This window comes from Carettochelys insculpta, chromosome 7, assembly GCF_033958435.1.
Source record: "Carettochelys insculpta isolate YL-2023 chromosome 7, ASM3395843v1, whole genome shotgun sequence".
Taxonomy (NCBI): Eukaryota; Metazoa; Chordata; order Testudines; family Carettochelyidae; genus Carettochelys; species Carettochelys insculpta.
Window position 1 is genome coordinate 40,534,140 of NC_134143.1, and position 27,607 is coordinate 40,561,746.

General features: G+C 42.3%; 2 protein-coding genes across 5 annotated transcripts in view; one reads left to right on the forward strand and one right to left on the reverse strand.

Annotated features, from left to right (window-relative positions):
• The window catches only part of RPP30 (ribonuclease P/MRP subunit p30), a 48,580-nt gene extending 38,201 nt beyond the window's left edge, over positions 1-10,379 (forward strand). For 3 of the 4 annotated variants that reach the window (XM_075000360.1, XM_075000361.1, XM_075000362.1), the window contains one exon: positions 6,305-10,379. In XM_075000360.1, the coding sequence (XP_074856461.1) occupies positions 6,305-6,411 (107 nt within the window). In that variant the 3' untranslated portion in view covers positions 6,412-10,379. Of the gene's footprint in view, positions 1-465; positions 526-6,304 lie in introns of all 4 variants that reach the window. The other variant, XR_012646306.1, reaches the window with a different exon arrangement.
• A 1,673-nt stretch (positions 10,380-12,052) lies between these two features.
• Positions 12,053-23,197, reverse strand: ANKRD1 (ankyrin repeat domain 1). The gene is made up of 9 exons (XM_075000363.1): positions 23,026-23,197; positions 20,819-20,998; positions 18,276-18,413; positions 18,061-18,168; positions 17,215-17,313; positions 14,962-15,060; positions 14,707-14,805; positions 14,437-14,535; positions 12,053-13,118 (listed from the first exon to the last, which is right to left on the reverse strand). The coding sequence occupies exons 1-9, from the start codon at positions 23,050-23,052 to the stop codon at positions 13,008-13,010; spliced, it is 960 nt and encodes a 319-aa protein (XP_074856464.1). The 5' UTR covers positions 23,053-23,197; the 3' UTR covers positions 12,053-13,007.
• Positions 23,198-27,607: the final 4,410 nt, after the last annotated feature.

The window sequence follows — 27,607 nt, forward strand, 5'->3', positions numbered from 1 at the left end:
TGATGCTTTCTTTTCCACATGGTGGTGGGCCCTTTCTTAAAGGCAGAGTTGCCTTGCAATTCTGCTTTCTCTGGGTGATTATCCACATTTGCCTCTTCTCTAGCCCATGAACTTTTCTCTCCCACTGAATGCAGTAGCCTCCCCCAAAGAGTAAGAGGAAGTGAATAGTCCTACCAGTGGTGGTGATTGACTTACAATAATAATAATAATAACTTATGGGACTCCTCTGGGAAACACAGATCATGTAATCAAACCACGCAGCAGTTTGTTACATTATGTAGCAAACTAGCATTTTGATTCATAAGGGCCGTATGCTGGACTAGCTGAGATCAGTGGCAGCATTGCTAGTGACTTCAGTAGGATCAAAATTTGGCCTCAAAGGACAGCAGACTGTATTGTTTTTACCCTCTTGAAGCACATATGTATATGCCTCATTCTTCCCTTTTTATTTATTCACTGCTGCAGTATGATGTGTGACCATTTCAGGGCTGATGTGCAATCAAGCTCAGAAGTGTTCTCTGCTTGGTAAGAAATCATACTAATAAAGGTGCAGTAGTCTGAGGTATTTTAGAAAATAATCACTAGTATCACTGTGCTTTCAGCATAAAATCTATACAGCAACTGTAATTAACAATAGGCAGAAGGCAATTTGGTTCTTACCTACCGCAGTGGAAATCAGCAAGATTCCAGTTGTGTTATGTGCTGTGTGCACAGAGATGAATAAGTCTATGTGCCATATGTCATTTTCAGAATCCTAGGGTTCCCAATTAGCCCCTTGACAGTGTGCCACTGATTTCTCTTCCTCCCGAGGAGAATCCTCTTGTCACCGCTTAGAAAAATCCTATTTTAATTTGTTTACTCTGGCTTGAATCTCTTTCATTTTAAGAGAAGCCTGCCATTTATACCATAGGATGGTATTAAGTGGTGTGTACGATTGGCCAGTTATGACCACAGAGGCACGGGAATAATTTAATGCCTGATCTGAGTTTTTCCATGTGGTGGATTCACACTGCATCAGGACCTGGAATTCTTACTGCAAAACAGGTGGGACCTGAGCCTGTTGTAAATGGCAGGTTTAAGTTCATGTGTAGGTCTCGGCCTATTGATTGCAGTTCCCAGTCCTCTTGCCAATCTGCAGTGACTCAGTGTGTTGAAACTGCATTGCCCTGGCACTAAACATATTTGCTCCCCCTTTCCCATGATGTTGAAAAAAGCTGGTATTTTATTTACCTTTCCCAAAAAAGTGCTTGCCCAGGGTGAGTGAGCAGTTCCTGTGCAAGATTCTCTTGAGAGAGTTTTCCTCTCCGCTAACAATACGTATATAAAGGATTTTTTTCTGTCCAACACCAGGAGGAGAATCTTTCCAATTAGCGTTGGTAAAAATTCCATGCCTGGCTTGGGAAGGCTAGAATACTTGACAAGTAGAGTTAGGTGCCATTATAATTGCCCATAGCAGTTTTCATCCTTCTGTAGAGTGCTTTACAGTAGATTGAAATGTTTTACTGGGTGCAGGTAGGTTGAAGGCGCATGCTGAAGAGGGTAATACCCAAGTCTGTGTTATGTCATTGCTTATGATATCCCTAAGTCCAATTTTTCTTTTTTTAAAGAGCTATTTATTGGAAAGGCCTGAAACTGATCCTGATTTGCAGGTTGATGGTGTCTTACAGTTTTTAAATGTCCACTCCACTGTTTCCCGGTTTTATGTGGTTCCAGAACCTCATTCCCAGGCTCTGTTCCCCTCGGTCCTCAACCCCCCTCATCCCCAGGCTTAACCCCTCTCAGCCTCAAACCTGCCCCACCATCCCCAAAAGTCACCTGCCTCAGCCCCAAACTGGCCCCTGGGACTAACACATCCTTGGTGCTGGCTGGGGAGCCTGAGCTGGGCACCCATGTGCACCCTGCGGAAGGAAGGCTAGCATGGAGGTGTTCCAAAGGTGGGGGTGAGTTGAGCCATGCCCACCATAAGAGTATGGCCACTTGGGTAGCAGGGCAGGTGAGGGGCTGTCTGTGGCTCCCTGCCCTGTCGCTGCTGAAATAATGGAACTTAATTCATTTGGTTTAATGGCCAGATCCCTCCCACTGCCCTGCTGGCCATTAAACCAGTTAAATTTAGTTCTGTTTCAACAGCAGCAGGGCAGGGGGCTACAGAGGAATTTTCTCCCGGAATAGTTAGTTTGACTTCGCAGAACCCTAGTGTTCTGCGGAACACCATTTGTGAAACACTGGTCCACTCTAAAATTCCTGGGATGCAAAGAAATTTCAAAGAACAGGAAATCTTTTCCAGCAATGCTGAGAATTTTACTCTGAAGAAAATGTTACATCTTCCAAAATACAACGTGTGCATCCTTCACATACAGTGTGGTTGGCCTATCTGCAAGCCATTTTCACACGGTATACAAATAAGATTTCAGGCGAAGGAAATAAAGCCTAAAGTTTTATCTAATTGTTTTTTATAGTTTGGTGGGTTTAAAACACTATGACCATGGTATGAGTGGTGTTCTACCTTTGCCTTTAAGGGCTTGTAAGTGAAATCACATTTTGTAACCCTAGCAGATAACTTCCTTGGGCAGCAATTGGGTGGTAGCCTTCTTCCCAACCAGTTAAACCTACCACTAGACTTGTATATTTCAAAGCCAGAACAGACCATGGCGATCTTTTAGTCTGACCTCTTTTATAATGCAAAATAATTCTGGCCCGAGAGGATATCTTGTTGGAAAACCATCCAATCTTGATTTGAAAATTGTCAGTGACCGGGAATCCATCAGGACCTTTGGTAAATTGTTCCAGTGGTTATTCATTCTGTGTTTAAAAAAATGTAGGCCATCTTTTCAGTCTTAATCTGATCAGCTATGTTTTCAAGATCTTGGATCAAGTCTTAACTTTCTTTGCAAGACTGAAGATCCGATTTTTTGACCTGCATATAGGTGCTTGCAGACCGTAATCAAGTGACCAAGTGCCATTAAATAGATTAAGTTCCTGGAGTCTGTCACTGTCACTTTCTAATCCTTTAATCATTCTTATGGGTCTTCTTTGAATGTCTCCAATTTTTCAACATCCTTCTTAAGTTGTGGGCACCTGAACTGGAGAATGTATTCCACTAGTGGTTGCATCAGTGTCAAACACGAGGTAAAATAATCTTTCTCCCTATCAAGGTTCCCCTCTTTATGCGTCCCAGGACTGATTTTATCCCCTTTGGCAACAAGCTTGCACAGGGAGCTCATATTCATCTTATTTCTTACTATGATCTCCAGACTTTTTTCAGCATTACTGCTTCCCATAACATGTATCATTGTCAGGATTCTTTTTGTTCCTAATATGTAAATTCTTTATTGTCCTTAACTTTGCCACCTATGGCTTTTTCCTTGTGACCCTTTGCTTCCTTATCAATTTTCTGCAATTTCTGACTCCTGTATATTCCTTACTGTCAAATTCCCTGTTCTATTTATGTAGTAATTTTTTAAAATTTTTTATAGCTGCCTTCACTTTCCCCATAAACCATTTTTAAGCAATATGGCCTCCTTCTTTGACTGTGGATTATTGGGCATCCAGTAAAATTTGCAGAATTAGTATAACCATTATTTATGCCTTGCTGCTGTAATAGAGTGTTAATTGATTAATAAAAAAATCCACTGCCACTGTTTAAAACTTTTAAAACTGTGGGCAAAACTGTTTTTTCTGACTATGGTATTAAGATGAAACAAATCCGCTTGGTTTTGTATTTTGACCAATTGTCCAGTTTCTAAGGTACTTTGAAATTGATGTAGCAGTTTCAGCTGCTTCTTTTCTATCAAAAAATTCTAAAGGCCTATTTAGTCTTTTCAGGATAATCTTTTTCAAACTTGAAAAAACCAATGCTTCTGATATGCTCCAGCAAAGCCAGCATACCTCTTCGGTCAGAGGGTCATGCAAATGACTGTTATGAGATTACACATCTTAGAGAAGAGGAAATGGGGTGTCCGATGTTTTACAAAAGCATCCTTCCTCTGAAATATTCATTGATGGTAGTCAAAGCAGAAAGGAATGTTAAACAGTCTGACTACAAGTCCTTGTTCTCTTAGTAGATCAAGTGTTTTTCCTGACTCCTTTGAAGTCATAATATAATTAGTTCTCCAGTTGATGTAGTCTTCAAGCAAAACAAAAACCTGAATTTCTTCCTTTTAATTTCTGCTTTTAAAATGCACAAACCCTTTCTGACTTTCCGCAAGGTACAAATTCACCTCTCTCATGTCCTTTTCAGGTCACCTTCAAGCACTAGTTTCTACCCTCAGTTAATACCTTGTCATCTCCTAAATCCTGGGCATACAATGATCTGAAAGCCATATTTGCGCCTGGTCTATCTTATGTCAAGAATTCCTGTGTTTTCTTCCTTCAGGATCTCTGGAATTGATATTATAGAATAGACAAGGTATAGATACATACAAGGTATAGATACTGTTCCGGCTAATGTTGGTGACCCTTCCTGCATTTTGTCTACACAGATAACCATGTACCTTATAAGTGACCAATGCAAGTTATTACTAATACTTAACTCAGCACATCTGCATTTGGGGTTTGCTCTGGTAACCAGCTTAAAAGCATTCCCACCTTTCACGTACACAAGATCTTTCTCCCAGTGGTGCCTGAAAGTTCCATCTGCGTGTTTCCTGTGTCGAGTGAGTGAAGTGTGGAAACAGAGCTGCCCACAATAGCAGTTCCAGAACAAATCCACTGAACTTCTGACACCTCATAGAAGGATCTCCCATGAACAGAGGAATGTCAGTAAACTTACTCGCACGCATCAGGATGAGCAGATGAATGGCTGTGCCACTCCTGGGGATTGAGCTTCTGGCTCTACTTCCCTTTTGGTTCCCTGTTGCCCATGGCATCTTGAGATAGAAAATGTCAAAATAAATGTCTGAAAAAGAGTATCTGTAGAGTTGTGGTGAGGGTCATCTTATGTTGAGAATTCCTGTTTTCTCTTTGGTAGTAACAGAGACGTAGCTGTGTTAGTTTGTACTCCAACAAAATAAAGCAGCAGAAATGTAGCACTTTAAAGACTAACAAAAAGATTTATTTGGTGATGAGCTTTCATGGGACAGACCCACTTCATTTTCTTCATTCAGGATCTCTGGAATTGATACTATAGAATAGACAAGGTATAGATATATACAAGGTACAGATACTGTTCAGGCTAATGTTGGTGACCCTTCCTGCGTCTTGTCTACCCAGCTAACCATGTACCTTATAACTGACCAATGCAAGGGAATGTGAGTGGAGTGCAATTGTGATGGCCTTTATGGGAAATATGCAGGAGTCTGTTATCCAAAATGTGAGAATTTAGGTGGGGGAGGGGGTTTTGGGAAGGAAGAAGCCAGGGGTCTCTGCAAATCTGGATGAAGGGAGCTTGTTACCCATTTCTGTAGCATAATGCAGAAGACTGAAATAATTTTTTGAAAATGCACTACAGGTTGGAGCTCCCTGGCTTGGCACCCTCAGAACCAGACTGGTCCCGTATAAGGGAATTTGCTGGACCAGGGTGGTCCCTTGTTGCTGTCCCCTCAGCAGTTCCAGTCTCAGCTGCTGCCCCCTGCTGGGCTGCCCTGGCTCCGGCTCCCAGCCTGGCCATGGCAGACTTGCTCCCAGTCCTGCTGTGGTCTGTCCCAGCTGTGCCATGGCCCCGGCTGCAACTCACTGTCTCCCTGGCCATGTGTTTCCCGCACTGGTCCCTGGCCCCAGCGGAGGCTGTGTGGACAATGCCAGGCTGCTGGAAGCCTGCCCCAGAGATGGCAGCAACTCTCCTGCTGCTGCTAGGCCACTGCTGCCAGCCATAGCTCCCCAGTCCCAACTCTAGCCGCTGGGTTGTCTGGTCCAGTAACATACATTGTCACCATGGGTGTTGCCAGGCCACAGAGTACTGGAGTTCAGAGGTACAACCTGTCATTATTCTTGGATTTGAGCATCCTTCCTGCTTTTTTGAATGTGTTTGAGCCGTCTCATTTTACTGCTCTGTAGCTGTGTGAAATGCACAGGCTGCTGCCATAGACGACAAAGGGGTGCTGTGCCACCTGAAAAGAGGAAATTTGGGATTGGCAGACTGAGGCAAGCTTGGACAATCTCTCTTATGATATTGGCAAGAGAATGCCAATGTGAGAATTACTGCATTAGAAATGTATAATTCACATCCACGACATTGTGCCAACATTATCTGTGTGGAGGAAGTGGAGAGGTAATGGTTAGGCAGAGGCATGGAGGCAGACTGAAATAACATATTAGTATTTTACTTGTGTGGTTTTAAACTTTAATTTTTTTCATTTTTAAATTCCAGAAACCCGAAAGACTGCCTTTGGGGTGGTGTACACAAAGAAAACGCCCCGAGCCAAGGAGGAGGATGGCGTTCTCCCTGCCTGCAAGAAAGCCAAGACAGAAGTATGAGGATCAAACCCAACTTCTCAGCTCCACAAAATCCTTTCCTCCAATTCTGGCCACCCAATCATTCCTTGTTTCATATTTTTAATTTGTTCAGCTAAGAATCTTGAATTTAAAAAGTTCTCTGTTCATGGAAGAGTAAGATTATTGAAATCCGTACCATTTCACCTCAGCCCAATAATCTTATTGCTGATGGCAAAAGGATAATGTAGGGCGGCTGTGCCATTTTTGTCAGACTAGTGATCTCTTCTCTATCCCTCCCAATTGCTGGGGGTGACAAATGTGTAGCATTTGCAATATTGCAATGTGTAAAATGCTTCAGCATGAATTGACCAGCTACATACGTCTTTGATATCTTGACACGATTTTGCAGTTAGCCCTTCTCAAATGGGATTACCACTTATTCTCTCTTCATTGAAGTTTAGAAAGTTTCCAGGTATTTAACGTGTAAGCCAGTACACACAATCCTCCAATTGTTATAAGAAAAATAGTTGCATGGTACAGAATAGGGTTTTCTAATTTTGTATCGTGATCGTCTGCTGAAATGGAGGTCCTGGCATCTTTGAATTGCAAGGAAATCTCTTCTCAGTTACTTGTATTACAGTAGTTCCTACTGGCTTCAGCCTATTACATTAGACACGATACAAAGATAAGAGACTGACCCTACCCAGAAAAGTTTAACATCAAAATATGAGACAGCAGCTAATTACAACAGAGAAGAAGAGCCTAAAGTAGCAGGAGTGTGAGTTCACAGCATGCCAACTGTCTAACACAGGTCTACGTAACCTTAGATAAATGAGACTTGCATGAGGGTTTGTGCTCTCTGGCAAGAGCATCTATTCTGTTACCACTTTGTACCTCCACCCTTTCTATGTCGCTGCATATCCTCCAGCTGCCTATAAATTAATAATCAACTCCTTCCTGCAAAATATTGAGGTCTCTTCTAAGTCTTGATTAATGCTTTTCTTTTGAGGGTAAGCTAATATGAAAGAGGGATAAGAGAAAATAATAGACTAACTATGACAATTTCAGCCCTGAGGCCAGCTCCAGAAGTAAACTAAGGAATTCTAATTAGAAGGTAAAACTTTACAGTTGGGCTTAGCCCCGTGGATGAAGTTTTGCTTTAAAATACACAAATACTTTTAGAAATGGATTGTCTTAGTAACAAGGAGCTTCTGCAAGGAATGTACAATGCAGTATTTTCTTTGAGGTCGTTGACATTATTGGACTTTGCCTGACCTGTGTCCTGTTTTAAGTCCTCTATATATATACGGATTTTAGAGATTTGTTTGCCTGTCTGAGTGTCTGTCTGCAAGTGTGCGTTCAAGAACTCCTCCTAAACAGTAACACTAGGACCACCAAATTCAGTGTGCAGCTTCCTATTATCTTAAGTTAAAGCAAGGTCAAGGTTTGGTTGTGCCAGGAGAATGGGATGTGCCTACAATTAAATTGTTTTCCATAATGTGGAAATGGGGGGGGCTGATGGGAGGGATATGGCGATACTGCCCAGTCACCACAAGGGGGCAGTGAGCAGGACATGGCGGAGCTACACTGCAGACTGACCACAGGGAGCATCTGCACCAGGAAGGGAGTGGCCAGCTGAGGCTGAGGTTCGCCATGTTGCCAGCCACTGGTCCAGGTATGTGCTCTCCCTGCCCCACACCCCTCCCCATGGTCCTCAGTGGCAGGGATGGCCAAGGGAGGAGGGGAGAGGAAGCCCTTCTGGCCCCTCTGCCACACCACCCTTTTCTTCACCCCCTCAGAAGCCACAGCCTGCTTCACCCTCGAAGCATTATTGCTGAGCCACCCAGCACAGCTGGGCAGGGGGCCTACCTTCACTGGGTCCAGGGAGTGGAGCCAGGGCTAGCCTGTGTGCTCCTGCCCTTCAGTGGGCTAGGGGAATGGCCCTCTCTCTCACCTCGCGCACACACACACTGTGCTGCACCAGGTACCTTCTCACTCTCACACACACTCTCTCTCTCTCTCTCTCTCTCTCTCTCTCTGCTGCACCAGGTGCATTTTCTAGTTGGGTATAATTGTGTTGATTTGTGCTGTAGAGACTCATAAACAAGGTCCTGACATTCTGGCTGAAACAAAGGGAGAGAGCAAATCCACCTGATTACTGCATACAGGAGTGCTGCTGCCAGCGGCACCGAGATGTGCTGCAGGCCTGGGGCAATGTGGAAGACAGGCTGGTTCCATGCCGTGGAAGGCTGTTCTGCCCTCAGCACTATCCACAGCTGCGCACAGTAGTAGCGGCAATTCAGAGGGCCTGGAGTACTGACTGCTGCCACTGCTACTTTGGCAAGAGGGGACAGAGCTCCAGGCCCCTTTGAAAGGCTGGGCACAGGGGCTACTGCCCTCCCATCAGTGGGCCTAGATGCTGCTTTCTCTTGCAATGGCCAGATATGTACTTAGCAAGAGAGAAACTGCTTGTTGAATGATAATGAACATGGAACAAGCATCATGGTGATCTTGCTTACTATTGAACAGTTTGAGGCTGAAGGTGAGTTAACAGCCTAGATTGTGTTCTTTATCTCTTCCTTCCCACGCCCTGATAGAATAGTAGGACACAACATTTTGTTTGCATCACACTAATTTCTGATATTTGGCCAATATAAATATTTCTCAAGTGTAAATGCAGACAAAAGAAAAAGGGCCTATTTCATATTCTCTTTGCAGCAAGTTCCATTCCCAGCTGTCATGGACATGGAGCTGGTCTGTTGCACAGAAGTGTAGGGTCGCTGCAGTACATGGATGGTGGGCAGTGATAGGGCTCTGACGACTTGAGCAGTGTATCAAGTCCCACACGGGGTGCATGTGTGCGCGCTTGCATATAGTGGGCTGAATTAATTAGGAAGCACTTTGGGAAACACTTATCTGGGAAGAGGATGATCTGTTTCATGATGGGTGGCTGCTAAAAAGTTCCATAGCTATACCTTGTGAATAGAGCACATCTGTGCTCTTTCATTGTCATGTTTGGTTATAATCACATACATGCAAAACCACACTTTTGTAATCAAATATTTACATACTCTGCCCAAGTCTAAACATAGCTACGTGTTTAAAATGACTGTCCATCCCTCCTCATGTGCAGTAATCTATCAGCAGGACTTGACTCATGTTTCTTTCTAAAGTTTGCTGACTAAAGTGACTGAACTGTGGAGGGTGGTTGTGGTAGGTCTCTAGCGGCGGCGTTCACGCGAGCAAGTTTTGGAAAGGCTGGACCTTTTTTGAAAAACTCATGGAGCATCTATACACAAAATATGCTCTTTAGATCGTAGATCAAACGAACGGACCTTTTTCCCATGGCCCTCTTCCTCTCCCAGGTGAGGAAGAGCGCCTTTTTCCAAAAGATACTTTCAGGAAAAAGCATGTGTACGCACGACGGGGGGCCTTCTGTCAAAAGAGCTGTCCTCAGGGTGCCAGGTTTTTCTACCTCTGGCCCATTCTTTCAAAAGAGCAGGGGCTGTGTGGATGCTGTCTGCTGAAAGAGTGGCTCGATCTTTCCCACTTTTTCATGTGTGGATGCAATCTTTCAAAAGTTTTTTTTGGATGTCCTCTTTTGGAAGAACTTCTTTTGCAGGATCACTGTAGTCTGGATGCAGCCTATATGGGATGCTTTGACACTGGTGTGTGGTTTTCATGAAATGCAGTGTAAGCTCATAATAACATTGAAACCCCCACCTGGTGCATCCACCAAGGGATTAAAGTAAGGGAAACCAGGGGAAAATGTAGTTTAGGTTCTATTAAAAGCAAAGGATGCAGGACCCTACCTTCCAGTGCTGGTGCTCTACAGTAGGGGTGTACAAAATGGGGAGCAGAGCCCCCTTCAGGGTGGGGGGCATGAAATTTCATAAGGGGGCCACAGCACAATCAGTTGCAGGGTCTCAGGCTCATCCATCTCATTAAAAATGTTGAAATGTGTTAGTGTTTTTGTGTGTTCACGTTAATAAATTAAAGCTTTTACATTTTACATATTTTCTTCCTCAAGTCTAAAGTTTAGGGGGTTTCATATAAAAATAACTGAAATTTGCCAGTTTTGGATTACATTGGGCAGGTTGGGGGGCCCTGCCAATTACAGGGACGAAAAGTGGATGTGGTGTAAAAAGTTTGCTTGCCTTTGCTTTACACAGTTTACCACCAGTACCACGCCCTGTGGCAAGGCAGGATGGGCTGCAGGGGAAGCTGGAGGTTGCTAACACTCCCGCACCAGATGCCATTTGTTGCAATGGCGTTCAGGTGGTCTTGTCCAGGAGAATTGGCAACCCTAGTCAAGTGCAGGAAGGGTGTCTCACATGCAGCCTCAGGGTAGCAGGTGGGAGGTACGGGCCCCAAGGGTGCAGAGGGAGGCCATACTGCTGGCTGGGGAGAAGCAGCATGTTAAAGGTAAAACCACCACTTCTCTGGCTAGTTGGCCACCCCCTGCTCCTCTCAAGTCCTCTGACTTGCACTTACCCTTGCTCACTGCCTGGTGAACGGGCTGGGTGCAGCTCATCAGAGAACTTGGCTGCAGGTAGAGACAGGAGTTGCCAGAGCCCCAGCGCTGAGCCCACAGGAGAGGCTGGCTGGGGGCCACTTGTTCTGAGCCTGTGTTGGGGAGTGGAGGCAGCAAGGGGTGGGCCTGGAGGTAGCAGGAGCCCTAGCGCTGAGCCTACACTGAGGGATGGCAAAAGGATGGGGCCACAAGAGCTGGTGCTGCTCATGTCTGCTTAATGTCTGGTCCCTAGGCATAGGCAGCATGGGGCACCAGTGTACTCCAAATTTAGTGGTGCCTGTAGGAGGGATAGAGGGAGGCCAGGCAGGGCAGGGGTTAAACAAGGCCTGTTAACCCAATCAGCCCCATCCTGGGTCACCTGCGGCCAGTGTCAGGCCTGGAAGGGTATAAAGGGAGGGAAGCCAGCCCAGTTCAAGGCTGACCACCAAAGAGGCAGGAGTTGGCTCTGAGGCAGGAGGCCCTAGGCTACAGCTGCCACCTGGTTAGCCACCAGAGGGCACAGCCCAGGACTCTCCCCCAGGTACTGAGGGGAGGGGGGAGCCCCTCCCCAGGGAACCCCTCTCCTGCCAAAAGGGGGAACTAGATTCTTGGGGCCATGCCCCAAACTCAACCTATAGATGCTTGGGTGGGGGCTGCAGCCCCCCCAACAGGCCCTGGCCATGGGGCCTAGCCACTAGGCCACCTGGGCCCAGGTGCAAACTGCTCACAGTGCCCTATGCAACTGTGTGTGCCTATGGACAGTCCTGGCAGAGGAAGAGCTGCTCTTTCTCTGCCAGGATGGGTAATTGGAAGTGCAGCTCCCTCGCTTTCTTGGCTGGTGCTGTTCAAGTGGTCCACCCTGGCTGGCTGTTTTTAACTACTGCTTAGTTGAGGGCTATTCCAATCTGAATCCAAACAGAATTTTTACTTCTGGTACAGTATTGACCACTATCTGTGTAACCTGTTTTTGAAGCACAGAAACAAAGCTAAAAAGGCATTTAATAATGAAAAGACAGTACACTGCCGAGCTGGTAGCACCAGGTAGCTGAGTAGCTTTCTCAATAAAACCACTCTGAATCCGTTAGCTAATAAAGGGGAAGAAGCAGAGTGTCTGGCAGCCTCATGGTGCTCCCTCTACACAACTTCTCCATCTGGCAGAATACACTCAGATGAAAAAGAGCCACACGGTTTATTAAGTTTTAAATAAGATCAATACAAAATGTACATAAAAAGCAGTACACATTTACAAATATACATCTGTCTTTCTGTAAGTCGGTATATACCAGCTTATCACAGGTGCATGTTCCTTCCCACTCATCCTCTAACCTTCAGAACATCATTTGACCCAGCAACCAATTACTTGATGTTTGACTTGAGCTTTATCCATTGCTGAACTTCTTTATCCAAGTTCAGTTACTGAACTGTTCCTTTAATTGCACTTGACATCTTAGTAAACCTTCCAAAACTTTCAACTGTCTTCCATAGATTGCCACTCATTTTTAGGAGCTTACTTTAATGAAAGTTAAAGACAGGACAACAGTGACATTAGCTAATTAGGCCTTTCAACTGATTTGACAGGAGGACACTGGGACTGTGGATTAATATATGGACAAAAGAAGGGTGTTAATGTTGCTGACTGATTCAGGTTGTATATCCCTACTGCTGTGTTTCCATTTGAATGCATGGGATGAAGTAGGTTTTGCCTATGAAAGATTATGTCCAAACACATCTGTTAACCTTTAAGGTGTCACAGGACTTCTTGTAGTTTTTGTGCATACAGACAAAAATGGCTACCCCTGTGAGCCATGTCACAATAGTAACTGTAGCTCTCCGTATAAAAGCAACGGTAACATGACTTGTTGACTTCGATCAAGAATGATCATTTGAACTACTAACAAAATAAAATAAATAAAGCAATTCTAAAATCAATGGAATTTTAACAAACTGCCTTTAAATATCTCTGAATCTTTGTTCTAGAGTATTCCAACAAAGGCAGCTATAAATAATCCAGTAGGACAAGCAGTCCTTCAGTAAAAATAGTATGTTCAGTGCAATTTTTCTTGAGGTTCATTGGTGCTTTTAAATGGCTGAAGATAAGACTACTTTTCTCCAGAATTTTCTCTCTTCAGAATTTGTTAACATGGGAGTTCTTGTGGGAGTTCTCTTTAAGGCTGTTGAATATCTCTTTGGTGCCATTCTGCCACTGAAGAACAAGATCCATAGGAGTTTTCTTTTCCTATTCAAAAAAAAGTGAAGGGAACCAGGTATAATCTGAGTTGGTAAACTTCAATAAATTAAAGTCTCTGTTCTCTTCTAATTCTGTGGGCCAGGCACGTATGTCTAACAGGTGGTCTTTCTACATCTGATGACACCAACATTCTGATACAAACTCATCACCATGGTATCCACTGCCCCCGTGTATATGTATACCTTCTCTTTTTGAAGTTAGTGGCTAACAAATATCCATTAAACTTCAGTGGTTGTAGGAGCAGGACCTCTTAGTAAATGTCCTGATCAGTAACAAAACAGTAAATTAAATTAAATTAAAATTTAAAACAGTTAAATTTCATCTGCTAAAATGTCTTCAGTTAAAGCTTTTTTGTTTTGTTTAAATAGGAATCTAGTTAACTAATCACTGAAACTGAAGTACAGATCTACATAGGAGATTGCAACAGTTTAAACAGCTTTCTAAAAAGCATATCTTAAGTTAACAGGTGCAACTTGTGCAGACAGGGCCTAATAGAGTAGAATTTTGGCTTTCAGCGCTTACTGTCCATTCATCGTTCCGTATACATATGCTGATGAATATGGTCATCAGACTATGTTACAGGGGGCTAAATAGAGTGCACTTGGCAGCCTTAGCAAAGTGCTGTCCTTATGCAGCAAGGCAGATGGATTTTTTTTTTCCCAAACTGTTACCTGCAAAAAGTCAGCAATTGACAGCAATAGAATTCACTCTACAGATGGCCATGGCTTTGGAATTTTTTCCCCCTGATTTGGTGGGAAGGATGAACTAATTTGCTGTATTTCAACAGGTTGTTACAGATATCTCCCTGCTACTCCATAACTGCTGCTACTAGCAGAATTACCAAATGCAAAACTTCAGTTTTGGGGCTTCCTAAATTAGTCTTAAAATTGTGCTTATCTGGTCAAGTTATTAATTTGGCTGCAGCCAAAATCAGCTATTAACTGTGGCCTGACCAGCTTAGCAGGACAGACCTCTCTTTAGGCGTTGAAGGGTCAAAATAGTTTCAGTGATGTTTAAACTATTACAAACACTGGAAGTAAACTACGTTGTAACAGAATAGCTCCAAAAATGTAATCTGGATTTTTTTAAAATAGGGCATCTGGGTAGATTTGTGACCTATAATGTGAAATCGGATCTGGAAATTTTGACTGGTCAAAATGCACTGAAAGTTTTTAAATTAAACAATTTTGGTACATTTTATTTTAATCTTATTAAAGAGGTCAGACTAGATATTATAATGATCCCGTCTGGCCAGCAGACCTATGAAACTGTTCTCATGGGGAGACTTTGTACATGTCTAACTTACACAATTCTTTATGTGCAGATTTGCTCCATACATAATCAGGAGTCTAATCATTTTGTAACGATTCAGTCTCACTGCATCATGCATCGGTGTATCTCCTTCCTAAAAAAATGAAACAAGGTTGATTGGTGGCTTAGGTTCTGCAGTACTTGCACATCATTCAAGGCTGAACACAAAAGTACACAATCATTTTACAATGAATGGAATTATAAAGCAGCTGTCAGCTAATTGAGAGGGAGCCTTTATGTTAAGTTAAATATGTAATTTACTTACTCTGTCTTTGGCATTGAGGTCTGCTTCACAGGCAATGAGGTGCTCAGCACATTCATACTGACCCGTCCTCACAGCTACGTGTAAAGGCGTACTGAGCAACTAGTAAATGGGAGGGAGAATATAATCAGCAGGAGCAGGAAAATCATCAACAACAATCAGATCTGATTTAGAGCCAGTACATGGCGAATAGCTGACAAAATAATGGATTGGGGCTCAATTTTTCCCATCCAGGTTAAAGGCTATATGAGAACCTACCTTATCTCTGGCATTTCTGTTTATTCCTTTGTTTAGCAGGAATTTCAGAACTTCCAGGTTTCCTCCACGACAGGCCCAGTGAAGAGCAGTAGAGTCAAGCTACAACCAGAAAATAATTGAACTCCATTTCAAAAAATGAAACTAAATGGATAAAATACGTAAAATTAATAAATATTGGTTTTACTCCAGTGTGACCTAAATCAAATTACCTAAGTCAGAAACCTTAGAGCTGTGGCTTTTAGCAACTTTCCTTATTTGGCTCTAATGTCTATAGTTCTATTGAGTTGTCATCTTTCACAATCATTGCATATTGTACTTAAAGGCAGTGGGATCTGGCAACACTGCAGTAGCAGATGGTGTTTGTGCCCGATTATGGGTTACGTGATGATTAAATTAAACCTTGACTAGGACCATTCTAGCCCAAGTGCAGCTTTATTTTTCTACATAATAATTTAAAATGAAGTCCAAAAATTTTCCAGCCTGGCTGCCTATAGAAAGCCCCCTCCCACCCTAATTTTAAATAATCTGTTCTTTCCAAAGCATCCAACGTCCACAAATCCTAGTGAACTCCATGAGAGCAGTGAGTGATCAGCGCTTTTAAAAATCAGGCTCTCTCTCTTTGGGTGCCTGTCAGTGTTTCCTGTAAGCTGGGTGCTTGGGCAGCTGCCCTGGAGAGAGTCAAGTGATGCCCAGCTGCTTAGCAGCATGCCCACTGCCACCCACAGTGGGCAGCACTCATTTCTATTGATGGTGCACATGTGCACCTGCTTTGGTGCACATAACAAAATTTATTCTGCCTATGGATGGAAAAAAGTGACGGGAGCATTGGTGCTTGCTGTGGCTATGTCTAGATTACAGGGATTTGTTGACAGACATTTTGTTCAGAAGATATCTTCCAGACAAAACTTCTCTCAACAGATTGTGCCCAAACTGCCACGTGGAGCGCAAGCATAATCTGCTTTGTTGACAGAGAGCAGCTGGCCGGCACAGCCGTTCTGTTGGCAAAATGGCCTACTGGAAACACAGCAGATAGGGCTGCCGGGTGTCCCAGAAGCCCTGTCTGTCGACAGAGGGCTCCCCTGCCCCAGCAGGGCCATTATGTCTTTCTGTAAGCAGAGGCGTTATTCCTTGTGGGGAGTGGGGTACAGCTGTCGAGAAAAGTGCTGTGGGTCATCAACAGAATGCCTTGGGAAGCTGGACGCGCCACAGTTTTTAGCGGCAAAACAGCCCTTTTGCCAACAAAACCCTCAAGTGAAGACATAGCCTAAGCGTTTTGAAACCTAGCTGTGGGCAACTAAGGACAGGGTTCAGTGTTTGATACCTAGTATAATCACAGAGGCACTGAGACCACTGACAAGTGAGAGTAATGTCTCTGCTCTACTGCCTAAAGCTAGCTGGCTTTAGCTCATGGGGTAGAACACAGGGATTTAGCCCCTAAGATTAGAGGTTCATTCCCACCTGCCAATGACCTGAGTGCATCAGCCTGACACCAGCAATATTTCTTAAATCTTTTGATACTTTTTGGACCCCAAAACATAAGAAAAAATAAAGAACTATTATCTTTTCCAAGCTCTGCCCTGGGCAGTGGAGTCCCACTTAGTAGCTGTTTCAGAGATTTCCTGCTGCCCCTTGGGAATCCTTCCTGTTCCTTCATTCCTTCTACAGCAGCCACCTCCAGTCACTGTCAAGCGAGGCTCCTCTGGGCCTTGCTATGTAGCAATGCTGCAGATAATCAGGACTGGAGAAGTGCTGCAGCAGCAAATGCTGTTTGGTGCTAGTCCGCTCCACGTTGGGTCAGGATTCCAGAAAAGCAGCCTCCTCCCTTCTGCTCGGGGTGAAATCCCAGCCCAGGCATGGGGGTCTGCATTGCAGTACATCTACGAACTGTGGAGAAGACTGTGGTAACGTTACCACTATCTAGAGGTGACAGGCCCAGAGTGGTGTCCTGACTCCAGGTAATAAACGTTACTATTCTTTGCAACTTTGCTTTAGGATTTGGTCAGACTCTGTGATGAATAAGCCAAGTGACAATATGCTGGGTAGTCTGTTTCTCTAATTCACATCTGACAGTGGCCATTTTAAGGCAGAAAGGAGGGGCAGACACTATGCCCTTATACTCCCTTCTCAATAGCCCTGTGTTCAGGGTACACGCTTACAAGGTGCTTTAATCACTTGTGACAGGCCCAGCAATTCTGATCGCTCTCGTACAAATCCTCCCGTTTTAAAAAGAAACGTGAACAGCTGTGTATATACCATGTCTCGGAACTCAAGTTGGGCTCCAGCTTCCACCAACTTTTCCACCAGTGTCAGATGGCCTTCTGCACATGCTCTGTGCAGTGCAGTGCGATGGTACTGTCAATTAAAACAGATAAAACAAATGCTGTGTGTATGTGACACAAAGAGTTGTGAACTCCTTTTCTTTCTACCCTGGGATCACAGCAAACACACACTGCGTGCTGATTCGCTTTGGAGTGTGTAGGCTTTCGAGGTCATAAAGCTGCCAAATTTTAATGGCAACCTCGTAGATAAGAGCTGCCTACCCAGCACATTTTAAAGGACATGACGAATGTCTGCAATGTGGCTTTCAAATGAAAGCCTTCTGAACCTCTTGGGAATCCATGTCCATATCATAGTATGTTGTAAATGTGCTTTTAAGCAGGGTAGAGTAAGGTATCAGACAGTCCCTTCCTCTCTGGGAATGTGGCGCAGTTAGGTATCCAAACAAAGCTTTGCCTTTTCAAGACTGAAAGGATCCTGGTTTTATAACTATGCAGACGGGGTTCTGTGCTGTAGCTCATTGTCATGGAATCTTGCAGCACTGAAGGGCCTTTTGCCAAAGGAAATCAGAGTTTCCTGGGTGCATCATGTTTCCAGTAAATATATAGCCTTTCCCAGGTGAAGATATACTTTGTTCCTGGGATTCCCTTAATGCAGGAAAACTTAATAAATTGTAGCGTCCTATAGTTTTTCCTCTTCTTTTATGCTGCAGAAGGGTAAGGAAGGCTACAAAATGTAATAGAAATTGGAATTTTGCCTAACTGCAGCCTGTGATTGCTTTTGCCGCTATGTTTCTGAAGTAAGAAGAATAAAAGGTTGTACCTTATCACAAGCATCTGGATCGCCTTTGTCTGACAGGTATTTTTCTATTATTGGCAACTTATTCTCCAGTGCAGCTTTTAAAAATGTAGGTACATTGACTGGTCCTGTCTAATGAAGACAAATGTACGAAATATAAGTGTGTCACAACCATACACCGTTCCAGAAATGCCATCAAGTCTTTCATAAAAAATGTACTTTCTAACTATAGAACTTACAATAACTTCTGGTTCAGGTTCCTTTAAAACAGGCACTTTCACTTTTCTGCATTTTTTTCTTTTCTTGAGCTGAATAATTTTTTCAAGATCTTGCAAGTTTTCAAGTTTCGGTCTCTCCTCTAGCTTTTTCTTCTTGAGCTGAATGAAGCAAGAAAATTACAAGAATGAGTCCAGAGGGAATCAAAACTCCTCTTCTTTTACAACAGCACTACTCAATCAAATAAACTTAGTTGATCGACTTAATTCAAATTGCAAGTAAGATGCCAATATTTAACCATTGCACCGTGACAGGGTATGATAATTAACCATTGGAAGAGGCAACTAAGGGATTTATTTAATACATCATCACATGTGGCCTTTAAGTCAAATTGACTCTTCCTAAAAGCTATGCCCTTTCAATAGAGAATGGTGCAGATACAAAATGTGTATTCACATCCAATGTGGGAACATGATCTGCAAATATAAAGTGGATATCTGCAGATTTCCAGGGCTCTAGATACAAAATTTTGAGCCAGATCAGTTTGCAATCTGCAGATATAAAGCAGAGATCTACCAGATCTAGTTGATTTGTAGGGTTCTACTTTCAACCACGATTTGTTGTGATACAGCCAGGAACCATGGGGTGACAAACTACAACCTGTATAATATAGGTCACACAGATGATCACAATGGTCCTTGTTGTTTTTACGATCTATGAAACTTGTGGGTTGTGATGGCTGTACTGATGCTATGGATAACAAAAGTACAAAGTAATTTTTTCCTGTTTCCTTTGCTCATCTAACTTCTTTCCTAAGAACTCAAACAGCACATCATAGTCTATAGAGATGCACAAGCTGTGAAGGAAGAACTTGGCCCTTTGATTTTCCTCTATATAGCATAAAATTCCCGGTTCTGCATATATAATTATTTTCTCTTGAACGTTACAGCCAACTAGAGAGGGTGAGCACATGTAACTCCTGCTGACTTCAAATATAAGCTCCTTGTCTCCAGAAAATTTTGGGGTCTGGCCCACAGTTTTTTCCTACGTTCTTGTGTGGTTGATGGCTTTTACTTAAGTAAAATACACCTTTAAATGAACACAGGGTTCCACTGATGGGTAGTTTCAGTCAATATTGTTATTCTGCAGTAATCTAAAAGTGTTACTGCGGTCCTTAAAAAGAGGTGCCTGCAAATACATATTCAGAGGTGGTGTAAAAAGGCAGAACTACACTGAAGTCAGTAGAGTTACACCTCCTTACAAGTATGTCTCTGGCCCCTTATGACTAAAAAACTAACTGATCAAGAGCCAGGGTCTTAGAACCCTGCAAATGCACAGCTATCCACTTTATATAGCTGCATCCATGGATGACAATGCAGATAGGTCTATGGCTCATATTTGCAGAGGCGTATACAGATGCAAATTTTGTATCCACACAGGGCACTATAGAGCGTGTTCTTGACCCATGTTGTGCAGCATGCTGCTGGAAACTAGCAGGAGAGCCAGTCCTCTGATCACTTAGCTTCTCAAGGCAGCTGGCTGATGCCTAATTAGCTGATCCGGTTGGGAGGCTGACTGCAGCAGCTCTGCCCCTTTGCCCATAGATAAAAGAGGTCACAGGAAGGCAGTGCTACAGAAGAAGTGAGCAGGGCCAGCTGGACCTAGTTACCTCAGGAAACTGCTCTGTTCTTTTCCAGCTCTGCAGGAAAGGGCTAAAGGTAGAGCTCTATTGTGTGTAATGTTACTGCATAGGTGTTGTGGAATGGGAGGATAAATTATACAACATTGCTACTCAGTGGAGAGTCTGAGCATTTCCTGTGGCCTGTGAGGGTGGGGGCCAGAGCATGCCCTGCTACAGTGCTACTTGAGAGGAACAAACAGGGTAGAAGCTGGCATCAATAACTAAAAATGTACAATGACTTGATGAGCAAGCACTTCATGTCTAGTTTTAGAGGGAATTTTAATCAAGTGGCTTCGCTTTCACCTTCCCCTATTTTGGATGTGCTCTGTAATAAGTGCCTCATCCACAGCCCCTTAGAGTCAGTGGAAAGACTCCCACTGGCTTTCTGGTTAGTAAGAAACCCCCTTAGTAAGAGACCACTAGATAGGACTTGGCTCTTACTGCTTGGCTGGGGAATGGTGTGAGGGCACCAGTTTGGAGCATAAGTTGTCCAGTGGATGGTGACAATGGTTATCTTTATGGATGGGAGAGCTTCTCCCATATAAGCTGCTCCTTAGCATACTGTACAGCTGGCAGCAGGTGCCTTTGGATGATAGTGATCCCTAGTTCTTCCATTAGAACTTTCAGCTGAAGAGAGCTTCAGAAGTAGCTTTGCAGCGAAGTCCATTGAACTCCATGGAATCCTTTCCTTTGACTGCAATGGACTTTAGGTGTGGGGGCCTCTGTCCTTCTTACTGGACAGTGAGGTGCAAAGGCTTTACTGCATAAGCTCATAATAAAATTATTTTAGTTAGACCAGAGCAAAAGCCTGTGGCATTTTAAGGCTACACTAGTACAGCAGCCACAGGATGAAAAAAAAAAATTAACACCAAACCAAAGAGTTACCTCTGCCTGTAGTTTTTTTTCCTTTTCATAGGTCAGGTTTGCTCGGGCCAGGCAGTGGTCAGGGAGTGTCCTTAGGTCTTCTTGTTTCTCTAGTCTTACAGCAGTTTCGTACTCTCCATTTTTGAAGTCCTCAGGGAGGAACTCTCCAGTCTCTTTACTGTCACTCTTCTTCCCTGTTACCTGTAAAAGGAAACACAGTGTTTATTTGTGACTGAAGCACTGTGCTGTAAGTAACCACCTTCTGGTAACTCTTAGTAGCTAGAAGATGTACAAGATTGCTGTCTGTCCCCAGACTGTGTGTGTGTGAGAGAGAGAGAGAGAGAGAGAGAGACAGAGACAGGGCCCACTGCTTACTCATGCTCTGTGGCAGGATTGACTTTGACAATGGTTGCTGAAATTTCATTAAAAGCCTGATCCAGCATCTATAGAAGTAAATAGAGAAACTACCATTCTTGTTGGTAGATGTTGGAGCAGGCTCTGGAGCAGCCACCATGGATTATAAAGTTGTGACTCACCTTTCTGGCCTCCTGGGTCTTGGTTGCTGCTAAGATATCATGGGGACTACTGAAGCAAGTGTCTGAATACAAAGCCACTACTACTTTCTGCTTTCCCATTAATTCTATCCTGGGTAATCTCAAAGTTATAGAAGGTAAGGTGGAAAGGCTCATTCAGGATGTCCAATCAGCTAACTGTCAGCATAAACTCATTCCTCATTATTTACAAGCTTTGTCTACATTCTACAACATGCAGACATAGCTAAAGATCTGTTCTTGGTCTCTGGGTCTTAATTCAGAAACATACAATACAGTTAATATGGGTGTGATATTAACTTCTCAGCCACTGAAATCAATGCTAAAATTTCCATCGATTTCAGTGTTGCTGGGTAATGTAGCTGTAGGTAGCCTGTATGACAGGTGTTGTTCTTATGCCACAACACAGATGAAAACAGTCTTTGAAAGCTTTCCTATAATTCCTAAATTACCTTCAGAAAGCAAGAGTGAGTTTATTCATGTCTTAGACGAATGCATTGTGCTATTTCCCTAAAATTGTACGAGCTGGAATGGTTTTTACAAGCACACACTGTCATATAGTTTTGTTTAGATAATTTAGCAGTGCAGAAATTGGAGGGACCTGGACAAAGAATTTAAGACCAGTATTTACTAGCTATGCTGTACAGCCATTCCATCTTAAAATATTCCTCTGCGAGGAAAATGAGTCTCCTAACAACAGTCCAATATTTCTCCAGAGTTGACCAATAAATGGAGCAAACATGACAAATGGAAGTTTTTGTTAGGTTTAACACTACACAGTCAATATTCAAGCTGATTCTGTTTTAGTCATTATCTTTTTTAAAAATCTTCTTAAACCATGAAAAACACTTTAGGAATGCTACATTTTATGACAAATAAAAAGGAAACAATCTTGCTTATGTACTAGACCAGCGGTTCACAGTCTTTCCAGACTGCTGTACCCCATGCATGAGACTGATTCATCATGCCTAATGCCAGGTTTCACCTCACTTAAAAACTGCTTGCTTAGAAAATCAGATGTAAAATACGTGTTACAACACATTTCTGAAAAGTTGCTTATTTTCTTATTTTATCATATAATAAAATAATTGGAATAGAAATATGGTACTTACATTTCAGTGTACAGTATATAACTCAGTTTAAATAAACCATTGTATGAATTTTTAGTTTGTACTGACTTTGCTAGTGCTTTTTATGTGGCCTGTTGTAAAACTAGGCAAATAGCTAAATGAGTTGATGTACCCCTTGCAAGACCTCTGCCAACCACCAGTGGTGCATGCACCACTGGTTGAGAATTACTGACCTAGACTTCCTTCTCCCCTTAGTGAGTGTGCTCCTTTTTAAATGTGGGTTTTTCAATTTCATACAAATACAGCAACTGAGCTTAATAATAAAGTATACAACAAATGCCAGGCTACACCATTACTTCTGGTGATTCATCTCCCAATACAAAATCCTGTTGTCTGCTGTTACATTACATGGTGAACCCAAAACCCAAGGAAAAATTAAAACAAGCTCCTTCCAGCATAATGTGCTAGAATAGATATATTGTATACTCAGAATATCTCAATGATAGTTGTCCTTTACATACCCGTAACAATAATGGCTCTCACTGATTAATTGCAGTGAAAATCCTGAAATGACAGTAATTGTGAGTGAAAAGTAGCTTATACCTACCAGCTCCTCTACTTTCAGCATCATCATGTTTGTTGCTTTGGTTGTAAGTTGTATTCTTCTATGACTGAAATCCTGTGGTGCCCAAGTCAGCTCTGCTGAGGCTCACCAAGCTAGCTTAGCTTATATATCTTTTGGAGAACTTAGACGGAGTGAGATAATCTTCCAACCTGGGAGTCCAAGTACATCCCTAACCCTGCCAGCTCAGAGGTAGATGCATTCTCATGCCACATATGTTAACTAGCCAGACCTAGTGTCGGGGTCAGGATAGGGTGGGGGTGTTTGGCTTACAGTCTAACCACACCGAATATGTAACTCGTTTTGCAACCTGAGCTCATCATTCCTTTGGCCATGACTAAATAGCTCAGCAATGCTAGCCATTCCGTCTATCCATTACTCACTAGGACAGCTGTCTGTTGATACTGCTTTTTTTTTTTTTCCCCTTCCCCCTTTAACTTTCAGACTCCTAGAAGGCACAAGAAAGGGCAAATGACCTACAAGCAGCATTTGTGATGATAGTTTTCTGGTAAATGGACTGACAGCCCCTTAAACTTTGGGAAGCCGTTCTTAACATTATGGTCTATTCCTGGACTGTAAACAATCTTTAAAGGAAAAGATTCATCTTATCATGATGACACCTTTCTATATTTGTGGGAAAGAATTCCCTGAAGGGATTACTAAGCCAGAATGATGTCTCTGGTGCTAAAAAGGCCTATGACATGTCAAGATATAGGCAGTGTAAGATGTCAGAAACAGACAGCTTTGCATTTTCCCTGGAACTTGTCACTGATTATAAAGAGAATAATAACTTACAACCTGTTATGCTACCACAGGTAAAATAATAGCTGTGTTCTCAAGCAATACTCCTCTTTAGACTCTCAGGAATATGGGCGCAAAAATGATCCACTTAGCAAGTGGATTTTGCTGTAGTGTATTAAATGAGGAGCTAGTTATGGCCACAAGCAACTTTTCTGACTATTACCAAAATGTAGGGCTGGTGAAAACCAGCATTCACTACAGTGGGGCTCTACTAGTTAACTCCAGCAGAGAGGATCTGGCCCCCGTGTCTTTGATCTGTCAGCCTTCAAATTTAAAATACAACAAGAAATCTGGTTTGGTGCTTTTAAATGTCTAGCTGCTCAATCCAGCAAAGCCCATGCTCGACTCTAACCATCTAATTCACAAATTGGACAACTCAGGTTCTTAAAATTGAGCAGGAGCTCACATGTTTTGTTGCATCAGGGCCTGGATAGCTAGGCTGTTTGGTGAACCTGTGTTCATAATACTGACCTTTCAAGGTCCCTGATCTACCCAACAGTAACTTTGAGTATTTCTAAACATGTCTGCTAGTGTCGGTCATACCTACCCTCTGCCCTCCCTTTCCCTGAAATGAATCTGAACATCAAGTGGTTTCTTTATTACTCAAACAATGTGAGACATGGGAGGGTGAGCCCCAGGACTAAAAATAGAGCTTGGATAGCTAGAGAGCCTTCCTGAATCTCCTTTCCCAAACACTACTACCTCCTAGTTTGTCACTCCAGAATACTTATGTTCTGTGTTGCCTTTTAACACAGCTCTCAAAATACATTTGTGTTCCTCCTGCACATGATTTAGAACAGCAGGTAACTTTGGCTTGGCTTTGCTTTGTTTGTAAACAGGCCATAACAGGGTTCTCAAACTGTTTCACAGGTCTGGTCTATACTTTTAAATTGAGATTGACATAGCTACAACACTCGGGGTTGAAAAGCAAAACCTGAGCACTGTAGCTATGTGAGCCTGACCACCAGGTCTGATTAAACCCTGATATAAGCAGGATATGGACACAGCTAGCTTGCTGGAGAAAATACTTCCATACCCCTGCCTGGGAAAGGGAATTACCAACGTCAACAGGAAAACATCCCTTCCACCACTGTAGGAAGTATGTGCATTACATTGCTAAAGCAACATAGCTGTGCCATAGTAGTACCATGTAGACATGGTCAGAATATGGCCATTTTTTGGTAGAGAGTCTTCTGATCATCTCCTTTCCCACTTCCAGCTGTTTGGAAGCAGGTTACAGCCACAGGATAGCTGTGGAAAGGAAAATACAAGAGTTCTTGGTGGAATGGTTTAGAAATTTGAAAAACTGCAAACTCGCCATTACTGTTTTAGTTGAAACTTATCATTGTTTTTAAATTTATTTTACTTTTTTTAAAATGAGGCTTCATATGTGAAAGAGACTCAACAAAATCCTAAACGCAAAGAACAAAAGAGATGAAATTTTCTCAGCAACTAGTTCAAAAATCTGAAATGCAGACAAGGTTTCCACAGATCCTCGTGCTTTTGAACAATATAAAAAATCCTTTTCTCTGGCCCATTCTTCCCACAGTAATATCACCAACAATAAATTAAGCAATAATGAATTGTAAAAATCCAGTCCCTGATTACTTCCCTTATACTTTTGAAGGTGCTCAAATAGCAGTTAAAAGGTGACACACAGAAACCTAGGTTAACTGTAAGTAAAATCTGAACTGAATTGGTGCTAAAGGATTTAGGCTAGATCTTTTAGTGATGTAAATTAGTGCATGTCTGTGGGTTTAAATGGGGCCATGCTAATTTACATCAACTGAGAATCAAGCCCAAAGTCTCAGAACAATCACCGGATAGTGGAAGAAAATGTAGTAGCTGAATTACCCATTAACTTGGTCTCTCCTCCCATGGGATAAGAGCACTCACCTTTGAAAAAGCGTATGTGTTACCTCTTTCAGGACAATAGAAGATAGTTGTAGATATGTGCCATGGAATTCTAAAACGTACATGGCAACCGGCTAAAGGCAAAACAAAGGTCTGTAAAAACGTAAGATTGCGATTAAACAGTGTAAAGGGTGATAAACTGCATATGATGTGGAAGTATCTGTATTTTATACCTGATTCCCTACTACCACTCAAGAAGTTGGTTGATTATCGTAAAGGATTTAGTTTTGTATTTGTTTAAAAAGGACTAAATAGGCAGTATGGAAAACTTTTACGCAATGTAAAAGCAATTCCCACATCCTGTAAAGTTTACTCAAGTTTTTGATGCTGTCACCACTCTGCTTAGCTATCCTAAATGATAAATACCTTTGCTCTGACCTTGGCTTCCAAGAGGTTTTCATGTGCTCTTTAGAATGCCATTGTGTGGCTGTCTCTGTCCATCTGCTACTACTAAATAAGTATAGGTATGAAAAACAAGTAATCATTTTGCATTAACTGATTTAACAGGGCACTAATCCAGCATGAGTGAACAAATCATGATTTAATGTTCTTATTTGTGTATTTGATTACATACACATACAGCTAGGAACACTAAGCCTTAATTGATTCATTCATGCTGGAATGAATGCCCTATCAAGTGAATCACTGTAATCTGTTTATTTATTGTCTATGAATGTGTAATACATAGACATGAAAAATAGTTTATCTACGATATACCATGCTCAATTTACTTTGGGGGTTTCCTTTTCGCATCAAGTATTTCTTTCCCCATATTAGAGAACAAACAATTATTTCTCTGCCTAACAAACTTTTTGGCATTTCTTTCGCATGAAGGAGAGATGTTGCTGCACATACATGATAGCAGAATTCTACAGCTTCTGTCCTAGTTTAGCCAGTGCAACTTGTGTTCTATATATTTTCTTAATCTGTTCAGTGCTGATAATAACATGTTTAGTGTTCCGTGTATATCGAAGGCTGCTGTTGGGAATTCTATTGGCTCACTAAGGAAAAAAAAATTGCCATTCAAAATGATGAATAAAAGTTATTTTAAAGTGAAATATGTACAACAAATTACGAAACTAACGATGATGTCTATAGTTCCCATTTGTTATGAACAATTGCTATAAAAGAGATGCTGACATTTCATAGTCTGACAGGTGTTTGCTGTGAACAACACTGTCCTCTGTTGTCAGAACCCAAAATAGAAATGAATCAGTGATTGCATCATTACTACGAGATTTTAAAGGGAGCTTTCCAGGGACTTGAAGGTTGGTTCATTTTGTTTTTATTTTTTAACCATGGTGGTAAATATTATTTCTGAAACTTGGGATTTAAATTCATTTCAAATCTTGAGTTTGTGTGGTATCAATCTTGCAGCACAGTGAAACTGACTAATCCATACCAAGCCATCAGTGACCAAACTGATAGACTGAAGCAAGCAGCAGAAGTTATGCTGTCCATGGAGAGTCGGAAGAAATTTTTGCATACAGTTATATTGGTCAGTCCTTACCACAAACCAACAAGACTTTGTTTTCCCGCACTCTTGCTGTATGATCTTAAGAGTGCTTCTTCAGATGAACTTTGTCACATTTATACATTTTAAGGTAGTTAATGGAGCCATACCAACTTCCAGCAGCTGAGATTCTGGCATGTGTTATCTTCAGTTTTATAACCCATATTTTTATCTCAGTTAGATTCATGTAACTGTTATGCACCTAGAGGTCAGGAAGTTAAGGCAAGGAGAATTAGAGGGCTATTGTGTTTAAAAGTATGAGGGAGTTTGTAAAGAGCAATGAGTTTAATTCTTAGCAAAATACCAGAGTGTACCAGCCTCTCTCGCTGTAAAACCACA

Bases quoted from the DNA above. Each gene is read 5' to 3' on its own strand.
- ANKRD1 (XM_075000363.1), bottom strand. From the start codon at position 23,052: ATGATGATGCTGAAAGTAGAGGAGCTG. The intron at 18,414-20,818 runs GTAACTCTTTGG...TGCTTCATTCAG, and splicing joins AAAAAAAACTACAGGCAGAG to CTCAAGAAGAAAAAGCTAGA. The intron at 14,536-14,706 runs GTAAGTAAATTA...TCATTTTTTTAG, and splicing joins ACCTCAATGCCAAAGACAGA to GAAGGAGATACACCGATGCA.